At 39.7% G+C, this 25,006-nt stretch overlaps 1 protein-coding gene across 4 annotated transcripts in view; it reads right to left on the bottom strand.

Moving 5' to 3' along the window:
• Positions 1-25,006, bottom strand: part of Diaph1 (diaphanous related formin 1) — a 92,973-nt gene that overhangs the window by 61,812 nt on the left and 6,155 nt on the right. Inside the window, exon 1 of one of the 4 annotated variants that reach the window (XM_035440172.1) lies at positions 3,890-3,908. The exons of the other annotated variants lie outside the window; for them this stretch is intronic. Coding sequence (XP_035296063.1) covers positions 3,890-3,901 — 12 coding nt within the window. The 5' untranslated portion in view covers positions 3,902-3,908. Of the gene's footprint in view, positions 1-3,889; positions 3,909-25,006 lie in introns of those variants that run through there. 4 annotated transcript variants of the gene reach the window in all.

Below are 25,006 nucleotides of genomic sequence, written 5' to 3'. Positions count from 1 at the left end.
AAAGCTCAGTGGTGGGGCCTGGAGAGATGGTTCAGCAGTTAAGAGCACTGACTGCTCTTCCAGAGGTCCTGAGTTCAATTCCCAGGAACCACATGGTGGCTCACAACTACCTTGAATGAGATCTGGTGCCCTCTGCTGGCATGCAGACAGAAGACTGTATACATAAATAAATAAACAAATAAATACATAAATAAATAAATAGCTCAGTGGTGGCCGGGTGGTGGTGGCGCACACCTTTAATCCCAGCACTCAAGAGGCAAACGGATCTTTGTGAGTTCAAGGCCAGCCTGGTCTACAGAGCGAGTTCAGGACAGGTTCCAAAGCTAACAGAGAAACCTGTCTCAAGAAAACCACCAAACAAACAAACAAACAAAAAAAGCTCAGTGGTAGAGTCCTTGCCTAGCATGCAAAAGCCCTAGGTTTGATTCCAAGCATCGCAAATAGATCATAATAATGAAATTATCAGCTCATATTCTCAAGGCTGACAGAAACACAGCTGGTATGTAAGATTTGGGGTCTGATCCCTAGCTTTTTTTATCTGTCTAGTTTTAGAGGAACAACAGCTCTCTCGTACTTTGCTGGGGTTAGCACAAACCCCTGGGCCAACATTCTCACATGAAATCTAATGAATGTACATTATAATTCAACATAGCAATTTGTAAGCATCTGCCCTGCTGAAGTGTGCACTTAAGTAACAAAAGCATGTACAGACATATTGTAATACTTGAAACAGGAAGTCTAAATAGTCAGCAAAATGACATTAGTCCAATAGAAAACAGCTATTCAAAGAAAGTGAATATACTTCCAGCTACTCACAAATACACAGAACCATCAGTTCACTGACACTAACATTAAGAACATGTAAAACCATATTACTTGGGATGTAAGATTATAAAGGGTGCCGGACATACAAGTTGTCCTGCCTACAAGAAGAGCTGGGGTAAAGATGGCACAGAAATTATGGGAGTGACTGGCACAGCTGGAAGGAGACTGATACCGAGGGCCACGACTCAGAGGCAGGATACCCCAGAAATAGAATAGAACCAAACACAAAAGGCAAAAATAGATAGATAGATAGATAGATAGATAGATAGATAGATAGATAGATGTCAGTGAAGTGATTCCTAATGATACTATGCTATACCCATGGATTGCTTCCTAGCCCACCTGTCAGAGAGGCTTCACCCAGCAACTGATAGAAACAAATGCACAGACCCATTAGGCAGATCTCAGGGAATCCTGCAGAAGAAGTGGGGGAGGGGATTGTAGGAGACAGTGGTATCAAGGGCTCCCAAGAAAACACAGAGTCAAATAATCTGGGCTCATAGGGGCTCAAAGAGATTTAACCCCAAACCAGAAGGGTTTGCATGGGACAGACCTAGACCCATGTTATAGTTGTGTAACTTCGTCTTTGTGTGAGACTCTCAACAGTGAGAGCAGGGGCTATCTCTGACTGTGTTGCCACCTTCTTGGGACCCATTTCTCCTACTGGATTGCCTCATCCAGCCTTAACAGAAGAGGAGATGCCTAGTCTCACTAAACTTGATATACCTTGGGCTGGATGGTATCCATGCCCCACCCCCTTGAAACAGTGGAAGAGGAGTGGATGGGGTCAGGGTGAAGAGGAACTGGGAAGAGGGGAAGGGGGGGGAACTTTAACTGGGATGTAAAAAGAGAGAGAGGGAGGGAGGGAGGGAGGGAGGGAGGGAAGAAAAGAAAGAAAGAAAACAAAAAGAGTGCCAGGTGTGGTGGCACACACCTTTAATCCCAGAACTCTCTGAGTTTGAGGCCAGCCTGCTCTACAGAGTGAGTTCTAGGACAGCTGGGGCTATACAAAGAGAAACCCTGTCTCAGAAAAAAAAAAAAAAAAAACAAAAAGAAAAAATTATATAGGGCATGATTATCTCAAATGCCCAACAGTGATTAACTGTGACAACTATATGTTATGACCAAGGAATAGGACAAAAAGGTTTCTGGAGTATTTATGATTTTCTATTGCTTGACATGGACAGTAATAATATAGGTGTTAAGTTTATAATTACTCAATGATTTCTATTTTCTTCTACATGTAAACACACCGCCCCCCCCACACACACACAGGTACTTTAAAGTTTGGATACTTTAAGTCTAGGAAGGTGGGAAGTTTTCTTCACCCTATTCAACTTTAACCATATTTTTGTTATTGTTACTATCCATAAAAGGATAGGGTAAATGCCTCTTGACTAACTTATTCAACTAATGAAAACCAATTCTGTCTTCACCACAGAGCTATTTATCTAGCCTTTTGATGACAAGAAGATATACACTTCTATGATCGTGGTCCCCATATCACAATTCAATTAGGTCCAATGTAAACTAAGAATATTTACTTTGCCCCCCAGAGGTCCAGAGGAGGTCAAGTTTCCACTGGCTGAGCATTAACCACTTGTCTAAGAACATAGGAACCTTGCTCAGCACCCATGGAACTTCACATGTACTGTTTATTGGGAGTACAAACAGGAGGATGACAAAGCACTACTCAATCTTGTATCCCAAAGTCATCTGGCACACAGAGGTGGCTGCGCACACCTGTAATTCCAGCATTCCAGAGGCTAAGACAGAAGGATTCAAGAGTCAAGGAAGCCAGGGCTACATACCAACCCGAGCTGACACAGAAAAAGTTCCTGTCTGATGGTGTGGGAAGCAGCAATAAGCTGCAGGTTCATAGGTCAACACACTGAAATTGACAGTAACTGTATACAAGCACTGTAGGGCTTAAGTGATATAAGTGGCATCTAGAAACAAGCCACAAAGGGGACTCGACTTTCCTGAAGCTTAAGTTGTCATAGCCAAGGTTCATCTTTTCTCAACATTGGTCCCCAAATTAAGAATGTTCTCTTTAAAACCAAGAACTAGCTAAGGAACTCTGGGGTGAATGTGATATAAGTAATAGAACCCAGACCTAGACAATCAAAAGGAACTAGCACCTTGTTCTTTCTGTGTACAGACTCTGGGTTCATCTCTCTTCCATCCATTTCCACTACTCTGGGTCCCTGCTTGCTCCATTGCAATGGCCTCTTAAACTATCAGGTGCCTTTAGTTGTCTGCCCTACACCATATCCATTCTCCAAATTGGATCCAAGAAAGAGTACTCTTTCTAAAGCTGGTGTGGTGGACCACACCTGTAGTCCCAGCATTTGAGAAGAGATAAAAGGATAATGAATTCAAAGTCATCCTCAGCTACAGAGTTAAGTCCCACCAGCCTGGGTTACAAAAGATTGTCTCCAAAACAAACAAATCCAAATTCCTTACCATGGTATATGACTCTGCTACCCTTCCCCGCAAGGCTTGCCCCTGAACAAACCTTCTTCCCTCAAATGCTTATTTTTTGGCCATGCTGATCTAGTTGCAGGCCCAAACAGCTCACACTGCCTCACCATCCCAGCCTTTCCCTAGACTGCTGCCTCCCTCTGCTTACACTGTACTAACTCTTGTAGGCCTGGCAGGATGACTGCTCCTCTTGGATAGGCGCTTTTCCTGATGTTTCCAAGATAATAGCTACCTGTCTGACTCACAGTATTGAGTGGGCTACAATTTTCTTTTGATTGCCTGCTCTACTTACTTCCAGATTAAAAAGTTCCTTGAGTGTAGAGCCAGGGACCTAAAAAGCCAATCCCTGGAAAGCCCTCAACGTCGATTCCACCTCTTCATGCCAGCACTGAAGAAAGCAACACCCAGACAGGTAAAGTGAATCATCAGTCACAATTACAAGTCTTCAGATCCCAAAGGTCCCAGTCTGTGTCCCCACATTCTTCTGCCTTATTCCCATTTCATTAGCAGTGTTCTGTCATAGATAAGTAAACACACACAAACATTTCAAAGAAAGAAAATGCCCATTTCCCTTGTTTACCTGGAGCACCATTAGAGATATATCTGATCCTTAAAAATAATTTTTAGAGGCCTGGGATGTGCTCATTTGGTAAAAAGCTTGCCAAGCATATAGGAGGGTTCTGGGTTTGCTGTCAACACCACATAAATCTTACACGGTGATGTACATCTATAATGGAGAGATGAAGGCAGGAGAATCAGTTCAACATCATCCTTGGTTACATAGTAATATCAAGGAAAGACTGGGATATATGAGACCTTGTTTCAATATATATATTCAATATATATATAATTAAAACAAATAAACAAAATAAAATAATCCGTGTTTCAGTGCTCAAGAAAAGCTGCAGTTTCCAAGAAATTCCAACAGAGGGCAGCAACACCCAACAAAGCAAATAGCAGCACAGACCGAATTCTATTTCCGAATCCAATAAAATACCCAAACAAACAGCAAGCTCAGCCACTGAAATGGAAACCTGTTACTACAGGATCCTGAGAATATGGCTTACTCACTCAATGCTGCATGTATTACCTTACATATTCTATACACAGTATTTGAAATGGCTTTGTTTATGTTTGTTTAAAATAGTTTTAATTTTTTTCTATATTACGTGTATGGTGAATGTCTACACATGTGTGCCTGGTGTCCAGGGAAGGTAGAAGAGGCATTAGATTCTGTGGTGTCATAGGTGGTTGTGAGCCTTCTTGTGGATATTAGGAACTGAATGGCCCCTCCAAGTGCTTTTAACTGCTGAGTCACCTCTCCAATACCCACCCAAATCATTCATTTTTTTAATGGAGTCTAAGATGAAGATAAAGACGTCTCTAGATCACAAGAAATGAAAGAACTGAAAGCAATGCACTCCAAGGAGACAAATGCTACTGAAGTACACTTGCTCGGTGCCTCGACAACTCTCCACCTTTTAAGACTCTCCAATCATCTACCCACTCTAAGCACTTCTACTCTTAGTGATGTGCAAATCCTTACTGTCCCACCTGAATGCTACATCGTACTTGCCATCTCTCCAATGGAGTCCACTACACACTACCACTCAAACCTTCAACTACAAAAACAGAGGATGAAGAAAACAAATACTGAACTAAATAAAATCTTAAGATAGCAAAGCAGATCTGGTTCATGATCAGATTAATAACTTCTAGGTAAAAGATAATAAACAAGCCAGTCGATGGTGGCACATGCTGATCTGAGTTCAAGGCCAGCCTGGTCTACAGAGTGAGTTTCAGGACAGCCAGCACTACACAGAGAAATCCTGTCTTGAAAAACCAAAAAAAAAAAAAAAAAAAAAAAAAAAAAAAAAAAACAGAAAGAAGGAAGGGAGGGAGAAACGGTAGGTGCTAACCCAAGACTAGGAGAAAGCTACTCCAGTAGTTAAATCCCTAGGTACCCCTCAGTGCCACTGGAAAACTACCCACCAACAGCAATCTACAAGCTTACTCTCAGGAAAGGGTAAACAGATGTCCTCTGGATTGGAAGCACAGTTGTGGCAAACACTCAGCACACTTCCCCTGATACCCTCAGAGTCCCACCAAACTGGCCTTTTACATAAGGTAGAAGGCCGGAAGAATCTTCTCTAAGGTGGGGGTCCTAAAGCTACTGAGCAAGTCTAAGAAGATCACCTAGAGTACTACTGTCCACGACCAGAGCCACTAGGCATATGTAGTGTCAAATATGGCTAGCTACTGCAAATGAATAATTACAATTTTAACCTAAAAATAAACATTTTACTATGTTTAGAATACCTGACACTCTATACCTACCTTTCCATTTGTTTATAGACTCTAAATACAGAGTAAACATCTCCTGAGAAAATTATCAACAGCCCCAGAAATACAGAGCTTCTTCAACTTGATAGGTATCTACCAAAAACAAACAAACAAAACAAAACAACAAAAAAACCCACAAAACCCTACAGTCAGCATTACAATTAATTATGACAGCCTAAAGATTGCATCGAAGATCAGGAAAAGGGTAAGGATGTTCCCCACAAGAGTCCTTTCCAACTAAGGGACTAAAATAAGGTTCAGGGGATCCAAGGCACTCTAGCCTATACAGTCACCAGGCATATACGCACATGCAGGCAAAGCATTTATACACATAAAATAATCTAAAAATTAAAAAGCAATGAAGAAATTCAACATGATATTTCAAACATAAAACCATTCCCATCAGCACTGCCTAAAATAAAATCCCTAGGTATAAATCTTACAAAGTATGTACAAATCTAAAAATCATAAAATCAAAGAAATAGATAAATAAAGGGATGTTATATACTCATGAACAAGAAGACTCAATTACTTTAGGATCAATTTCTCCAAATTTGATCTACAGATTAAAAACAATCCTACTGCAAGGTGATGGCGATGCAAGCCTTTAATCCCAGCATTTGGGAAGTCGGATCTCTGAGTTCAAGGCCAGGCTGAACTACAGATTGTGTTCCAGGACAGTCAGGGCTGTTACACAGAGAAACACTATCTCAAAAACCCAAACCAAAACAAAAAAACAAACAAACTAAACTAAAACTAAAGTCTCAAGTTATGTTGTGATTAACAACAAATGGATTCTAAAGTTTGATATATATGTATATGTATATGTATATACATATAGTTTGTTTTGTTTTTCGAGACAGGGTTTCTCTGTGGCTTTGGAGGCTGTCCCAGAACTAGCTCTTTGAGACCAGACTGGTCTCAAACTCACAGAGATCCGCCTGCCTCTGCCTCGGGAGTGCTGGGATTAAAGGCATGAGCCACCAGCGCCAAGCAACATACAGATCTTACACCAAGGTAAGATTCAAATTGGGAATGATGGTACATGCCTGTATCCCAACACTAAGGAGGCTGAGAGTTATGAGTTTGAAGCCAGCCTAGGCTAAATGAGTGAGAGTCTCCATTTCAAAAACTAAAACAGGGCTGAGGAGGTGACTCATGAGTGAAGATGCTTGCTACCACACCTTATAACCTGAGTCCCCAGAGAGTAGAAAAACCCAATTCCTGCACCCCAAACACCCCACTCATTTAAAAACGAAGGGGGGGGGAAGGAAGCAAACAACTAAAAAACTACAATGTATATAATGTATTCTGTACAGACTGAACTGAAGTGAACATCACCAAAAGCTTTTACTCCAAGCCCCAGCTGGTAGCATTTTGGACGGGTTGTAGACCCTTAGAAGGTGGGGTCTAGGTGAGGGAAGAAGGCGCAGGGAGGGGAGGTGTCTTGGGGGTACATTATCCCTGACAACTTGTTTCACCCCCTAGTTTGGGATAAACCATAAAGTGAACGGCTCTCATCTGTTACATGTTTCTATATGGTGCCAAGCTTCCATGGACTGAACTATCTTGAGCCCTAACAGATTCAAGCTGGTGTCACAGCAAATGCCTATAATCTCACAGAGCAAGGCAGAGAGTTCCAAGTTCCTTCTTTAAGTGGTTTCTGTAAGGCATTTTGGTTACAGGGACAATATAAAATACATCCCTGGATGCCCAGGACAACAAGGAAATATCCTGACACTGCATTCCTAATGGAGAACGTAAAGTGTAAAAATTTGTGTTAAGGCTTTTAATATCAAAGGACAATTAATACACTTAACTAATTTTTTGTCCTAAGAGCAGAATGGACAAACTTTAAAATAAATTCAAGTCATTTTTATCCTTTTTTAAAATGGGAAATAACCACCCTTTATTGGATCCTCCTACTTTGACATTCTCTACATTGTATCTGACAGTGACAAAGTATAGAAGCAAACACACCTGATATTTGCTGCTTCAATATTACAACTTAAGTGTAAATATTTGTAAGTTAAATTAAAGCCTGCTTTTTATTAAAAGTGTGCTCTAGAAGTTGGATATCACACTGTATACTTATAATCCCATATTCAGGAGGCTATGACAAGGTAATGGGAATTTTGAGGCCAGCAAGACCCTGTGTCAAAACAAAAATAAACAAAAAATTCTAATCTAGAAACTGGAATATCAAATGATATGTTTTCTTTGATATTTTCATTTATGTGTATGGGTATTTTGCCTGCATGTATCTCTGTGAAACACATGCATGCCAGGTGGCTGTAGAATTCAGAAGGTCATCAGATCCACATGAACTGGAATTACAACATGGTGTTAGCCTCCTTGTGAGTGCTGGTAATTGAACCCAAGTCTTCTAGAAGAGCAGTTATTTATTTTAGCAACCGAACCATCTCTTCAGCCACTCAATGATTATTTCTTTTAGAAAAATCAGTTAGAATTAAATAAAGCATCCTTTAGATAATTATGAATCTCTCCTCATATTTATGGGAGGCCCACTGTTCATCTTTTAATCTTTAGAACTTACATTTTAAATATTTTTTCTAAAATAATGACGTTGTTATGTAGCTAACATATATACATGTTATGTACCAAAGGTTTAAAAAAATGTCCCCATGCAATATTGTTTTTTTTTTTGAAACAGGTTCTCATTGTATAGCCTTGGGTGACCTGGAATTCACTATGTAGAACAGAGTAGCTCCAAACTCAGAGCTCTGCCTCCCAAGTGCTGGAATTAAATAAAGCATGTGTCACTTTGCCCAATGTATGAGTATACTATATACCACAGTGGGTATTTTGTATTTTATATCTAGAGAGAAATAAAAGTTAATTTATGCCCATACTGGAAAACTCTTTTAAAGATACTTATTTATGGCTCAATGTTTAACAGTGTGTACTGCTGTTGTACAGTCCCTGATACTGTAAAACTGGAATTTCTAGAAATCCTGGTTTAAATTCAGTTAAAACGATAAAATAGTTGCAACACAGTTCAGAGACTGATATTCTAAAATAATACACTTAAAATTAAAAGTATTAAACAAGACAGTGCTCAATTTGTTTCAATTTTAACTATTCTGGGCTCCAGGGTCTTGCTGGTAACCTGGCCCTACTACTTTGACTGTGGGGCTGGAGAAATAGCTCAGCAGTTAAGAACACTTGGTTGCTCTTCCAGAGGTCATGAGTTCTGTTCCCGGAGCCCATGCAGCAGCTCACAGATGTCTACAGCTTCAGTTTCAGAGATCCAATCCATTCTTCTGAACTCCAAGGGAACTCACACATATACACCCTAGTAAAATAAACTTTTAAAAATTAAAAAAAATTAACTACTTGTTTACTCTAAAAGTCTCTTCAAGCAAACTGATGTTGACTTTCAGTAGAGCTACTAAATGTGTGTCTCTCAGCGAAAATGCTTTTTAAACTACTCTGTAAACAATGCCAAGAAAATAAGACAATTATACTAGAAGAAAATGCATATGGGAAGATACATCTAATAAAGGACTATTATCTAAAATATACCAACAACTCAAAACTCAACAGTAAGAGCCAGCTTACCAACCAGAAAAGAAGACACACATGTAACAACAACAACAAAAAGCTCATGAGAAGCTGCTCTACAGCCTATGTCAAATCCCAAAATACAACTATAAATCCACAGCAACGGCCAAAAGGCAGAACCCTAGTGAAGCCCAATGCTGTGAGGCTGTGGAACAGCTTGGCAGCTTCTTACAAAGCTGCACACTCCTACCACACTACCCAGCAACAAAGCTCCTTGGTGCGCAGTGGTGTTTGTTTTGTTTTGGAAAGAGTCTTATGTAAGCCACACTAACGTCAAACTCATGATAATCCTCCTGCCTCTGTTTTTTTGAGTACAGGGATTATAGGTATGCACTACCATTCTTAGCTTTCCTTGACACTCATTTATCCCAGAGTTAAAAACTTATGTCTACTCAAAAATGTGCACACAAAGTTTCATAATAGCTGCATACAATAACTGCTAAAATATGGAAATAACCAAGATGTCTTCCTATTTATATGCCTTTGTGTTTGTATGTGTAGTTGTACTAGAGGCAAGAAGAGGATATCTAATCCTTTGGAGCTGGAATAACAGGCCTGATGTGGGTGCTGGGATAAACTTCAATACATAAAAGTCAGTGAAGGCTGAGAAGACAGTTCAATTGGTCATAAGGACTACAGTTTAACTGCTAGTACCAATCTTAAAAACAAACAAAGCAAGCTAGGTGTGATGGCTGGCTCTTACAAACCCAACGCAAGGGAGGCAGAGCAGGTAGGACCCCTAGGACTCCCTGACTAACCAATCAGCTAAGCCAACTTAATGAGAGACCCTTTCTCAAAAAAAGATAGATGAGCCCTGAGGAATGACAGCCAAGGTTGTCCTATAGTATGTGTGCATAGCTGTATACTTGCATATACATGTCAGAGCACATGGTCATCATAAATGTATGGTCCAGACAAGCCAAGAATCTGGGCCAGGGTTAGACATATATTATCAGTTTCAAAAGCCAAAACAGAAACATGTTGATGATGAGTCTTTAAGGATCTGATGCATTTTTCATCACTCCATTTTGTATAATTTGTTTGTTGTTTGCTTTCTTAAGCAAATATATGTCCTCAATATATGTCCAGGTGGCCTTAAACTCACTTTGTAGCTCAGGCTGATCTTGGAACTTATGGTCTTCCTGCCGCTTCAGCCAATGCTGGAATTACAGGCCAATGTCCCCACAAATGGCTTCATTGCTCCACTACAGCCGGCTTCTCTCTGTGCCAGGCATAGAACAATTATTCTTGGGGCTTCTTTGACCTCTCAGCTCTGCTAGAGTTCCTGTTTATTGTATTTCAGTCTTTCACTTGGTTCATTCCTTCATTTTGATGGAGCATATCCTACAACAGCTTCCTAGAACAAATGGGGATAAACTTTTTTTTTAATATTTTATTTATTTATTATGTATACAACATTCTGCTTCCATGTATATCTGCACACTAGAAGAGGGCACCAGATCTCATAACGGATGGTTGTGAGCCACCACGTGGTTGCTGGGACTTGAACTCAGGACCTCTGGAAGAACAGCCCATCTCTTAAACTCTGAGCCATCTCTCCAGCCCGGGGTTAAACTTTTAAAGCTTAAATATGTAACAATGTCAAATTTGAAGCTATATTTGATTAACTGTTGTGTTTGGGTATGGACTTGTGAGTTGAAAATTGTTTTCTTCAGGTTTTTAAAGGCCATTATTGTCAGGAAACGTGGGGCTGCTCTGGTTCCTGCGTATAACCCATTTCTATCCTTCTGTTGAATTTTGTAGGATTTTCTTATGGATATTTTAAAATTTAACCATGTTTATAGTCTTTGTACAATCTATTTTTATCCTCACTTTCAGTGCTGGGAAATTTACTTTATTTCCTTGGTAACTTGTTCTTCTGTTTGTTGTTCTTTCTCTCATTTGGATACTGCGTCTCCCATACTCTCTGAGCTTTGTTTTCACTTTCTTTTCTATCTCTATACTCTTCAGTTCTTTTATTCAGCTTTAATTTCAGCTTTCATATTTTCTTTCTTTAGTTTTTCAAGACAGGGCTTCTCTGTGCAGCCCTGGTGTCCTGGAACTCGCACCGTACACCACACTGGCCTTGAACTTACAGAGATCCACCTGTCTCTACCTTCCAAAGGCTGGGATTAAAGGTGTGTGCCACCAGCTCCTGGCCAGCTTTCATATTCTCAACTCCTAAAGATTCTTTTGCACCAGACAGTGGTGGTACACACCTTTAATCCCAGCAATAGGGAGGCAGAGGCAGGCAGATCTCTGGGAGTTCGAGACCAGCCTGGTCTACGAGAGCCAATTCCAGGACAACCTCCAAAGCCACAGAGAAACCCTGTCTTGAAAAACCAAAAAAGATTCTTTTGCTTTCAAATTTTTCTCTAGTAGATGTTAATGATTTTTGTTTTTAAATCTTCCCCTCTATATAGTAATTTACTTCCACTTTCCCCTTAGGAACTTTCCTCAAGTATCTGTTTAGTCATATGTTATCTGCTCACAGAAAACAAGGCTCTAAACAGCAGTTAGAAACTCTGGATGGGCAAACTCAGATCAGAGTCCCTACCTCTGCCTCCTAAGTGCTGGGATCAAGGGTGTGCACCACCACCACCACCACCACCACCACCACCATCATCATCACCATCATATGTGCACCATTATCATCATAGGTCTATATGATGTATATCCAAAGCATACATGACCCAGTGCACATTTGACCATCAGAGGACACCTCTGTGGAATCAGTTCTCTCCTTTCACTTCTGCATGAGTTCCAGGGATCAAACTCAAGATGCCAGTCTTGATTAGCAGGCACCTGTACCTGCTGGGCCATCTCACCTGCCCTTGTTGCATATGCTATCGTAGAAGACACCACCATAATCTCTACAGAACATTCCTGTATGTCCCTGTCCCAGTACCCGCATAGCTTCCATCTTTATTAACATTCTGCATTCAAATGACACATCTGTTATACAATTGTATAACAAATGACCCTCACTGAGATACCATAATCATCCAAATATCAAATTTACAAGGCTCATTCTTGGTATTTTGTTTTATGGATTTAAGCAAATATAGCCATTGCAACCATTTCATTGCTATGAAAGTTCTGTCAACTATGCCTTTTCATCACCTTCCTCCTGAAGCCACTGGCCTTTTTTTCATAGTTCGTCTTTTCTAAAATGCCATACAGTTTGCAGCTTCTTTCACCTAGTACACACTTAATGTTCTTCTTTGTTTTCCTATCTTGATTGCTTATTTCATTTTAACACTGAATGGTATTCATTATTATGTGTATGTGTGTTCTGCCCTTCTTCTGTCTTTTGCTTCGCTAACCGAACTGTCAAAAACATTCACTCCATCCCACACAATTTTTTTCTCTGCTCTGATTTATTCAGGAAAGCTAATGCAGGTCACGGTGGGCTTAGGCACACAAAATCTACAACAGCTTACTTCCCTAAGCATATTCTGGCTTGATGCCTAAGGAGCTGGCTTTTACTGCAGCCTTGAAAAATACTTACCTATTTACCAGGCCCCACTCTTGACCTGCTGGCCCCCTGATGCCCTTTCTCACATCTTCAGATTCTGACAATCTAAAGTTGAGTTATGACTTCAACATACTATGCAGTGTATCTCCTGGGGTCTCACACTGACAGTGGTAACACTGCCTTTTCTGCACAGTCTGGATTTTTGCTTATTGCTCAATTTTCATAATATTTCATTTACATGCAAATAATTACAAATAAAAGTACAGCACTTAGTCTATAAGACTCTTGCCAGAATTGAATGAGTAGATAAATATTTACAGGTCATTAGCTGGTTAAGAGAACTGTATTTACTAAGAGAAGCTTTATCTTTTCTGAAAACTATTTCATTAAGCCTTACATCAATATGAATTGCTCACGGTGTACTGCATCAACAGTAACACCAACAAATACAATACAGTTGACAACATACAGCAACACAATAATCAATCAAAGCAGAAATGAAAACCTGCTCCCTTACTCTCCACTTCCAGACGTAATTCAGTTCCTGATTCAGTCACCACATCCTAATGTATTATGCGGTAAGATAAATCTTTTGGCTACCATCTACAAGAAATCAGGAACTTCCTTGGGACTAGAGGTGGCTCAGTTAAAAAAGCTTACTGTCCTTCCAGTGGACCTCAGTCTGGTTCCTAGGACCCATGTCAAGGTGTTCATAACCACCTATAACTCCAGTTTGAGATCCAATACTTTCTGGTCTCTGTGGGCACCTGCACATACATTGTGTACATAAAACCACACAGGGACATATACACAAACATAAAAATAAGCAAATCTTTAAAAAGGAAATTAGAAACTAGACAATTCATTCTTCATAAGAAAACAGAACAGAAACTGTCAAAGGACCCAAAAGGAAAGCCCTGTAAGGCCCCATAAGGCCTTAAACTAAGTGATATAAAAGACTCTGAAATATACCCTGATAACTATTTATATAATTAATATAAATTAACTTTAATATTTCTTTTATATACCTGCATTTGTTATTGTGGTGGCTTTATGTATGAGTATCATGAATACTTTAGTTTTTAAGGTTCTATTTTTAATTATGTGTGTGTGCACTTCTACATTTGTATACGAGAATGAGTACAGGGCCTGCAGAGGCCCCAGAGCTGGAGCTATAGGTGGTTATAAGTCCCATGAGGTGGGTACTGGGAACTAAACGGGTCCTCTACAAGAATAGTTGGGCCATTTCTCCAGCCCCAATATTCTGGGCTTATGGAATAAAATTTGTCAGTCACACAAACAGGAGTTCTCTTATATGCCTAGCAACACAACTGTGCCTACTGTAAACTCAAAGATGTAAGAAACTTCAGTTTTATCTCTAAATGACTCTTTGAATTCTGGAATTTTAATCTAAATCAGAAAGGGGGCAAAGAATACTAAAAATAATTAAGGACCATCTCTTGACACAGACTGTTTATATAGCCAAGCAAAAGGTAGTTTACATGGTGTTCTTAGCAATTCTAATAAGAGAATATAACTAAATATTACTCTGAACAAAGTAAATTACATAGGAAAAAGTGACTCCAATTCCTAGGACTATGCCCCTATTGCTAATCATGGATAGTTACTGCATGAACCAATGTGGCCAGCAAAGGGGAAATATAAATCCACAAGTGCAAACCCACATTTAGTACTTTCTAAAGATTCAGTTCAGGCTAATGGAACCTGTAACTTTATGCCTGGGCTCTTGGCTAAGTGACTACCACAATTGCACAGCTGAACATCGGTTGGACCCATACTGTATGATGAACCTGGGCAGACCTGGATCCCCCCGAAGTCGAGTTTTCTAATCACTGCAGTCAAAATGCATTCACTACCAGCTTCAGTCTATGCAACACCTTTTTGTTGCTGTTGTTGGTTTTTGAAGACACAGTCTCTCTACGTATCCCTACCTGTCCTGGAATTCAGTATTTAGACCAGTGTGCTAGTTAGTTTGTATGTCAACTTGACACAAGATAAGAGTCATTATGGAAGAAGGAACCTCAACTGAGAAAACTCCCAGCACTCAGGAGGCAGAAGCAGGTGGATCTCTTAAGTTTGAGGCCAGCCTGGTTTACAGAGAGTTCCAAGACAGTCAGGGCCACACAGAGAAACCCTGTCTCAAAAAACAAAACAACAAAACAATTTTGCAGGCTGAGCAAGCCATGAGAACCAAGTCAGTAAAAGCCCGAACTCCTCCATGGCCTCTGCTCCAGTTCTTGCCTCCAGGATCTTGCCCTGACTTCCCTGGGTGCTGCTGTAAGCTGTAAGGTGAAAGAAACCCTTTCACAGCAATAGAAACCCTAACTTAAACAACTAGGCTGGCCCAGAAAATCAGAGATCTGCTTGCCTCTGCTTCTAAAGAATGGGCTTAAAGACATGCAGCACTTTCCTATCTACCTTTGGGCTAATTAAAAACAAGGAACATACTAGTGTGATAGACTTCTAAGATGTGATCCCAAATCCAAACTATCACAGACTGTCCTGTGATTATGTCACTAACAACAGAGAAAGATACAAACTGACTTCCAAAGGATACCAAGTAGGCCTGACCCAACCACACAAGTGCTTCAAATCTAGACGTCACAACACATAGATTCAGTGTGCCATTCTTGGCTTGAAGATGAAGAAGGACAAAGCACAAGAATTATAGGCAGCCTCCGGGTGTGGAAAGCTAGCAAAGAAACAGAGCCCCACAATTGTGAGGGACTGAATTCTTCAATACTAGTCTGAAAAGACTTTCCACAGAGCTCAGCTGACATCTTGATTTCAGCCCTGTCACACTCTGAGAACACACCCACACTGTCCACATCATGCTTTAAGTTGAGTGATAATTACACAGCAATAGGAAATTCATACATTATTCCAACTACTGCAATCCAGAATTATCTAGATCTAGTTCTAAAAGAAAGAGACTTTGAGTTCTGAGTTTTATTTCCAACATGCTATAAGTAATTTTAACTGTTTGTGCTTCATTTTTACTAAAAACAAAACAATGGCCAGCTGTGGTGGGCCTGGCAATAATTCCAGAGCTTAAGAGGCAGAAGCAGGAAGATTGTGAGTTTGAGGCCAGCCAGGTTTTATAGCTATTTTAAGACCATCCTATGCTATATAGGAAAACCCAGTCTCAAAAGTGAATGAGAAGGGGGGTACCAGGTTCAAAAGTAGAAATCACATACACACACACACACCTACACACACCTACCTGCCTCTTAAGATCACTGATATCATAAGTAAACAGATGGTAAAAGATCATTCTATGAAAGTGACTTCTGTCTTACTACAGAAAGGCTTCTAGTAAAATAACCCCCTGAAGACTAATCAGGCAACCCTGGACTTCAGTAACATGCTGTGAGAAAACAAAGCCCAATGTCTGTAAATTTACCCTTAGCCATCATCTAAACTGGGTTCTTATTATTTTATATGTCAGATCCTTCTTAACATAAGCTTGTTGCAAGGCTTTCTGTGGCTGTTAAGTGGTGCAAGGGCAAAAGCTGTGTTTTACTCATGTGATATATCTTAAACTGTATTTTAAAATTAATACCACTATAGATTTTGAAGCACCATCATAAGCACAGCATAGTATATTCATTAATACTAAAGGTTTGAGTTCTATGACAAAAAAGTAGGATTATTACATACAGTAAACCATCAGACTAAGTGTGAATGAGACTGGAGACTATGCTTAGTGCTTCAGCCCACAAGATATATTTATGAATTGCACTTGGGGAAATATTCAATTGTGGAACGCAAGGTGCCATTTAGGAGTGCTTCCATCTTCTTTGAAAAGTAGTAAGTTCTCGATAATGACAAAGGTCACTACCTACAGGCAAAATGGGAAATAAGTGTCACCAACAACTTCCTTTCAAATCCTATGTATCTCCCGGGAAAGGAAAGGTAGAACTTGGCATTCAGAATCTATAGGGTTTGCCTCTGATTCACTTCTTTATTCTATCACAGAACTGATACTAAGTTCTTTAGAATGATGAGGCAACAGGGATTTACAACACAAACTTGAACTCAATTACCAGGGAACCTTAATATAGCTTTGCCTCAAAAATTTACATTTCCAAAGGACAGTAAGGAAGAGTTAAGGAGTTTATTTGCTGTTTGAAATCTACCACAGCTTTAATATTTCTATATTTAGTACTATATATGTTATCTCATTAGACTAATGATAAAGAATAAATAATAAAGTAAAATGATAAGAATCAAAGTGTCTTGTAAAAATTAAATAATGCATGATAACAGAACCACAGAAACTAGCTGGACTCCCTTCTCTACTTCCGACTTACACAAAAGTCAGTCAGAACTGGAGAGAAAGAAACAATGTGTAACTTTTAATACAAAGAACTTTCCCTTCTATTTTCCACCAATGGCCCAAGGAGAATGGCAAATGAATCCACATCTCATCTCCATGTACAAAAAAAAAAAAATAAAAAAAAAAAAACACAAATTCTGACGTCACAATTATTGGTACCTGTTAGCCTAAATGGGAGTGGTGCAGAGTTGCAACAATCACCCCAAATAAGAAAAAGTATACCCCAGAAAAAGTAAATCTAAATGGGGGGAAGGGTTTAGAACTGAAAAACATGGACTATAAAGTTCTAAGTCAATTGCGAAGCCATGCATAGCATACACTAGTATTTGGGAGGCTGAGGCAGAGATTCAGAGTTCAAAGCCACCCTAGCAACAAGACTGTCTCAAAAGCCTAAGTATCTCCTGGCATTGGTGCCCCACGCCTTTAATCCCAGCGGATCTCTGTGAGTTCGAGACCAGCCTGGTCTAAAAGAGCTAGTTCCAGGACAGCCTCCAAAGTCACAGAGAAACCCTGTCTCGAAAAACAAAACAAACAAAAAACAAAGACAAAAAAAGCCTAAGTATCAGACCAGTAATATGGCTCAGTGGATGAAGGTACTTCACACACACACACACACACACACACACACACACACACACACACACACACACACACACACACACGATCCCAGAAATGGAAGATAGGCCTATGGTCCCTAGGATGGCTAGTAGTAGTAAGTCCCAAAGGAGCAGTTCATCCAACCAGGTCCAGAATTCCCCAACACATTCACACATGCCGCAAATAGGCACAACTTTTCGGTCAACTATACCTCAATATATTTGAGTGGAGCAAACATTTTTCCTCTGTCTAAAACTACCTCAGCCCTTGGGAGACAGAGGCAGATGGATCTCAGGAGTTTCAGGCCCGTCTGTCCTATACAACATTACAGGACATTCAAAGATACACAGACAAGAAACTCTTTCAAAAAGCCAAATAAAGAGAAATAAAATTATTGGAGGACATTGGCCAGCTGTAGTGACACACATTAGCATGGGGGGGGGGTAATTTTTTTTAATTAAATTTTTACTCTTTGCAAATTTCATACACGAGTACTGTATTATTTTTACTCCTCTTTCCTCCTAACTCTTCCTGTGTCTCCCCACTCAATGTCAAATTACTGACTTCTTTTATTACTAGTTACCTGTATACATATACTTATATATTGTTATATACACGCCACACACACACAAGACCTGAGTCCATTTAGTGTTGTTTCTATATACTGACTTTGGGATTGGATACCCCATCAGTGGACTCTCTAGAAAAGACAGACTCTCCCTTCTATCCATTATTGCCTATAGCTCTTCATCTAAGAGAACCTTATGAGATTTCCAGAGGACAGAGCCTTCTAATAAGTTTCATTTTCCATCTAAAATTAAAATAGAAGGGGGGCGGGGAGGCTTGGAATTGAAAAATATGAATTACAAAGCTCTAAGCCAATTGTGAAGCCAGACATGGCATACATTTAAAGTCCTAGTACTTGGGGAGGGAGGCAGAGAGATTGAGACTTCAAAGCCAAAGTGGGATAGAAGAAAGAGTAACTTCTTGCCTCCAGTGCAGCTCATCTTGAAGCACTGGGATTGGCTAACGTGTCACAGATAGCTGAGAGCCTGGAAACATGAAGAAAAGGCCACTCTGGTTTCACTATTCTTGCACAGAAAAGCAGGTGGAAGCCAGGACACCACATTCCTCTTACAAGTCTACAGTGCCAACACCTTACACTGTAAGACACTCTGGGGTCTGGAAAACAAAACTGCCAACAGACAAGTGCTCAAAGATGGGAATAAGTATCTGGCAGACATGCCCTTCTTCTCCGCTGTGGGAAAGTGGTAAAAGGCACAAGAAATGAATAATCTGTCATTTGCAGACAGCTACATACAAAGCTTCCCTCTTCTCAAACACTTAAAAGTTCCGATAAAACTTGAACACATATCATAAAACATGTATTATAACAGATTTCTTCCAAATTTTCAAATACTATGCTTGTTCTTCCTCATTTTCTTGTTGAGCCTTCTGAGTTCAGGGAAGATTATCATTGTTCCTTTAAAAAAGGGGTGTTGACCATTCATTTAGAAAGAGTCAGTGACTCAGGAATGCTGTTTCTCAATCACCGTAGCAACTCTGTCTCCTCCCTTGTGATGTGAGCAGCAGGACATCTTCTCCTCTAGGGGAGGCACATGTGACACACCCAAGGCCCAGCAGACAGGAAGTTTCTACAATTGCCATCTATCACTTCTACATTCAGGCACCAAGTATGAAGACACCTGTATTAAATCCTATCCCCAATTGCTTTTAATTCAAAATAATAGTTACATTTTTGTTTTCTCCTCACATCATCATTGAATAGCCAGAAATAATCATCTACCAATAATAAAGCAAATAATCCAAAAATTACACTGCTACTCAAAAAGTCAGGCTTGAGCTAATGAAACCAAAGCAAACTTTCCAGCCTTTTATGAACCTAGAAACAAGGTTTCAGAGGACTCAGAGAGAGCAGAAACACAGTTTCTAAGTTCTCATGACTGTTCACCAGAAATCTAAGCCAAAGTTAAAGTCATTTTGGTCCTTCTAAGAAATCAAACTATGTTCAACTATGTTATGACACAATCACACAATTTCATACCAGAGTACTTAAAACCCAAAGATTTCCAAATAGGAAGCACTTCTCTCTTTAATCCCATTTTAAATAACTTCAATTTCTGAAAAACAAAGGGATTGTTCTAATCTATACATATCTGTACTTCTTTAGAAAAAATTACATATTGCTACATTTATAATAAAAATGCATTTCCATTTCAAATAAAAATAATTTTTAGGGGCTGGAGAGATGGCCCAGCATTAAGAACACTGTCTCCTGTCCCAGAGGATCCCTGGTTCAATTCCCACCACCACTTGACAGCTCACAGCTGTCTCTAACTCCTGTTCCAGGGGATCCCATGCTCTCTCACAGACACACCTGCAACAAAACACCAATGTACCTAAAACAAAAATAAATTATGTTTAAAAATAATAATTTTTAAAGCTTGAAGAAATGGAAATGTTTAGGATATTTTAAAAAATAAGTAGAAAATGTATAAACCATAATTATAATTCTATCAATAAACATGGGCAAAGATAATAACTAGAGCATCTATCATATGAAATAAAAACAAAAATCAGAAACTCCGGTTTCTTGGATACTGATGTTTTGAAAATATATAAAAAGTTTTCATAAACTTAGCACAGCATTTAAAGCAAAACATCCCCCAACACCCATATTCAAAATGTTCAATACATTCTCTTCTTCTGTATACCGTAGTAAATATTCTGGCAAAGAGCACTAGTAGAATTTAAGAGTAATAACAAAGTGAGAGAGCGTATTGCATAGACTCTAAAACCTAGCTCATCTAATTAAGGCAAACAAAACAGCTGTAGGCGTCCATGTCCTCCTCTTTAAAAGGAAACTGGGTCAAATCATTTCTAGGGTCTCTTTGGGTACCTTAAATACTGTAATTGGTTACTACTGCTCTCTTTAAGGGGTGCCCATTGCCTGCTGCTTGTCTGATAATATATATCCTACAGTGGTTTCTCACCACTTCTTCTTGTGGTTTCAATCACAGGAAACAGACGTCACCCATGGCCTACAAGTAACGAACAAGCCGTAGCAGAGGCTAAGAGCTGCCAAGCAGGACCAACTCCCATCCTTTAAAAAATACAAGGATCAAGAAATCATTAGAAAAGCCTGCAAATGAGGAGCTTTGACATATATCTCACACAAAAACAAAACTAAAAATACATCTAAAAGTCCAACAAGATGGAACAGTTTTACAACAGTCCAAAGCTAACAGCTTCTAGGCCAAATAAAGGAACTAAAGAAATTCTACAGCTGACTGAGTGTATGTTAAGAAAGAATGGTATGGGGTTAGAGAGATGGCTCAAAGGCTAAAAGCACTTGTTCCTCTTGCAGAGGACCCAGGTTCAGTTCCCAGTATCCACACAGCAGCTCACAACCATCTGTTAACTACAGTTTCAGGGAATCCAGTGCTGGCTCCATGAGGACCAAGCATTCCTGTGTTGCACATGGCATACAAACATGCAGGCAAAACACTCATACACATAATTTGTTTTTGGTTTTTGGTTTTTTGGGGGAAGGATTGTTGTTGGTTTTTGTTTTTTGTTGTTGTTGTTTTGTTTTGTTTTTGAGACAGGATTTCTCTGTGTAGCCCTGGCTGTCCTGGAACTCCCTTCTAAGTGCTAGGATTGAAGGTTGCACCACCACCTGCCCGGCAATAACTATTTTTTAAAACCTAAAGGAATGGTACACTATGACTATTACCATTTACTATGGACACCCAGACATATCCTGTAGACTACTCGTCTCATTATCCTCTTTAATGGTCTCTGAAAGTCTTTCTATGGCCACAAAAGACTATGGTATTAATAGATTCAAATACCATGGGAACTTGCACTTACCCATTTTAGATAAGCACTGGGCCAAACACTGATCTCACTTATAGTGGTAAAAGTCAGCAACCTTGCACTTTGTAAAATAACTCAGAGATGTTTAATCATACATAATGTTCCTTCATTAAACACAAGTCAGAACTGTAAGACAGTATCTCCAGAGATAGTGATCATTTTTTCTTTGTAGCACTCTTCTGGTTAGGGTAGTTATGTTAGTGGTTCTCTAGCTCAGTTACCTTGGTGAGAGTTAACTGTTTTCAGAACTGTCAATCTCTTATATTAGACCACAAAAGGAGGAATTCTTGAAGCAAGACTCCTGAACCAAGCACAGAAAAGGCTATAGAGAACAAGAGTACTGTTACTGCTTTTAGGAACCTTAAAAGCTAGCTGGATAAAAGGTAAGACCCTAGAACAGGACAAATATTTTCACATTCAAGGAAGAGTGAAAGCATGCAACCAAAGGTGGCACCACACAGTCAAGAAGAACATTTAGAAGAAACAACTGGGCCCAAGCACGGTTCTCACACAGCCTTAGGTTCCAACTGAAAAGCCACTTTTTTTTTTGGGGGGGGGTGGGGGAGTTGAGACAGGGTTTCTCTGTGTAGCTTTGGAGCCTGTCCTGGCACTCGCTCTGGAGACCAGGCTGGCCTCGAACTCACATAGATCCGCCTGCCTCTGCCTCCTGGGATTAAAGGCATGTGTCACCACCCATCGAAAAGCCACATTTTTAAGATACAAATAATCTCTGAAAAGATGAATGCATTACAAGAGATAAAAAATTTAAACTACCTAAACACCATCAAAGGTAGCAAAAAATATTTGCTGGGGGCTAGACAGATGGCTCAATGATTAAGAGTACTAACTACTTTTCCAGAGGACCAGGGTTCAATTCCCAGGAACCATATGTAGGTGTACCCACACAAATAAAATAAAAATAAATATTCCCTGGACCTTAACACAAAATCTGAGTTCTTAGATATAGATATCCTGACTACATAATGTCACCACCATTCATATATCGCCCCAAACTGTAACAATGTGTATCACATGCTAAAAGTGCCAATTTTCAGTCCTTTTTTTCTAAAGTTTTTTTTTTTTTTTTTCCCAGAAAGGGAACCTAAAGTCTCTGCCAAGGAAAATACCCCTTGATGTGGCATTAGCTTTTCCAATGGTCTACTCCCCATCACTCTCTGTGACCCCTGTGACAGTGGAATTTCCCTTCACTTCCAACACCCATTCCCACACCTGAGCCTCTGTTTGCACTTTTCCCCACCTTAGAAAATTCCTTCCCTCTCTGTTCTACCAATCAGCTTTCTTTCCAGGGCCAGCCATAGTCCTCATCTCCTATGAAACAAACACTGCCCATTACTGTACTGGATTATTTACAGAATCTAAGACACCAGCACATTGGCACAGACCTTAGGAAGGACCCTCAGGTTCTTTTAAGAAAAGACCAAGCAAACTGAAGTGACTTGTCCAAAATTCACATGACTGATTAGTAGTGGTAAGGTCATAACCATGCAGCAATACATGGAAACAGCAAATCATCTAGACTATGTATTGGTCAAATCACTGGTTCAAGATAACCTTTCTTATCTAAAAAACAAAGGGTTAGTTAAACTCTATCATTTTAAGGTTCTGAAACTTAGCTCTTCTCTCAGTTCAATAACACTTCCATTTAATTTTCCACATGCCTTAAATTTGGACACCATTTAAAGTTTATGTGGAGCTCAAAGTGTAGCTCAAGGGTAGAGCACTTGCTTACCATACACAAAGCCACAGGTATGATCCCCAGCACATGTATGCACGTACGCACGCACGCACGCACGCACGCACGCACGCACGCACGCACGCACGCACGCACGCACGCACGCACAAATATATGTTCATAGTCTTGGAGAGAGCCTTTCCTTCCTAGTTGGGTGTGTATGTATATATGGCTGAGATTATAATCTCTTAAAAATCAAGGCTGAAATTTGATACAATAAACCATACGACATTACAGTTAATTTTTGGATCCGAGGTAGAGCTATTTAGACACAGGCAAAAAGAGAAACTCTTATTCTCTACTTTTTACCACCAATCATATAGAAAATTATAGTTCATGTACTTAGATCTCTGTGGCAATGTCTTAATTATTAACTACAGGCAAATAACTGCCAGAAAGAGCAAAGTCAGCAGTTCTCAGTCGAAGAAGAGACCCCTGGAATCAGTAGTCATTTGCAATCCTTAAGTTTCAGGATAGTAAGTGTTTAGGAATGCCAAACATCGAATTCAAACATAAAAAGTTACCTATGAAGACCATCTTGAGTCTTAGCCTCGCCTTACTTTCTCTCTGTCACCACTACTTGCTGCTCTGAACAAGTGAAACTCTCCACGGATGATGCTGTTAAAGCAGGTCTACTTAGAAAGGAAATCAGGCTACTCTAAAAAAATGCTTTGCACAACTGAGTAATAACTCCTGAGCCAGAGGGAAGATGGAGTTTGCATTCTCAATAACAGCTACCTTTTCATGTCTAAGATAACTTTAATTATGATTCTCCCAATCGCTTCAAAGTCTAAATTACTAAATGCACAAAGCATTTAGGCACTTCGCCAATGCACTTTGTACAACTAACCCCTGTACTACTTTCCCACTAATTGGACTCTAGGAGAATCCAGTTTTAATAGACTGCAGATGACCAAAGGACTCTAAGGGGATACCACCAAAATTTTCTAGGAAATTTCTAGAAGTGAACACTCTTACAGAGCAGATGTGAAAGGCTGATTACACATGAACCGACATTACAAAATAATGAATCAGCTAGACCTACTTTGAATCCTAGCTCTGCTACTTTCTACTTCTATGTCCTCAAGCAGGTTGCCCAATCTCAATGGATTCTAACCAATCACCTATAAAACGAAAATAATAGGAGTGCCTATTTTATAAGGCCAGTGTAGAGACTACTGAGTCACTGACTCCAAAACTTTTTAGTGCATTGCCAGGCACACAGGAAGTATTCATTCAAACTGTTAGTACTGCCACAGTTATAATTACTCTTTATCCTGGAATTAATCTATCATCCTCATATAAAAATTCTAAATATTCACTAACAGTTACGCATTGTACGACTGATATTATACAACCTGTAGTACACTGAGTGCAAGAAAACATAAGTTAGCACTATCAGACTGCCTGTGTGTATGTGTGTGTGTGTGAGAGAGAGAGAAATAGAGAGAGAGAGAGAGAGAGGGAGGGAGGGAGGGAGGGGAGGGGAAGGGAGGGGAGGGAGGAAGGGAAGAAAAGAGATAAATGGAATCTCAAAAGATGCCTGATGCTAAAAGTTTAAAAAATGACCCATGTTGCCTACAAGTGAAAATTCCAATTCAAAAACAACACGTAGAACCAAAACATTGAAAAGTGACATTGCTTTTAGCAAAAATGTTGAAATACAAATAACAAAAGTGGG

Source organism: Cricetulus griseus, chromosome 2 (genome assembly GCF_003668045.3).
Source record: "Cricetulus griseus strain 17A/GY chromosome 2, alternate assembly CriGri-PICRH-1.0, whole genome shotgun sequence".
Classification (NCBI taxonomy): domain Eukaryota; kingdom Metazoa; phylum Chordata; class Mammalia; order Rodentia; family Cricetidae; genus Cricetulus; species Cricetulus griseus.
The sequence above is the reverse complement of the archived record's forward strand: the minus strand, read 5'-3'. Positions and strand labels throughout refer to the sequence as shown.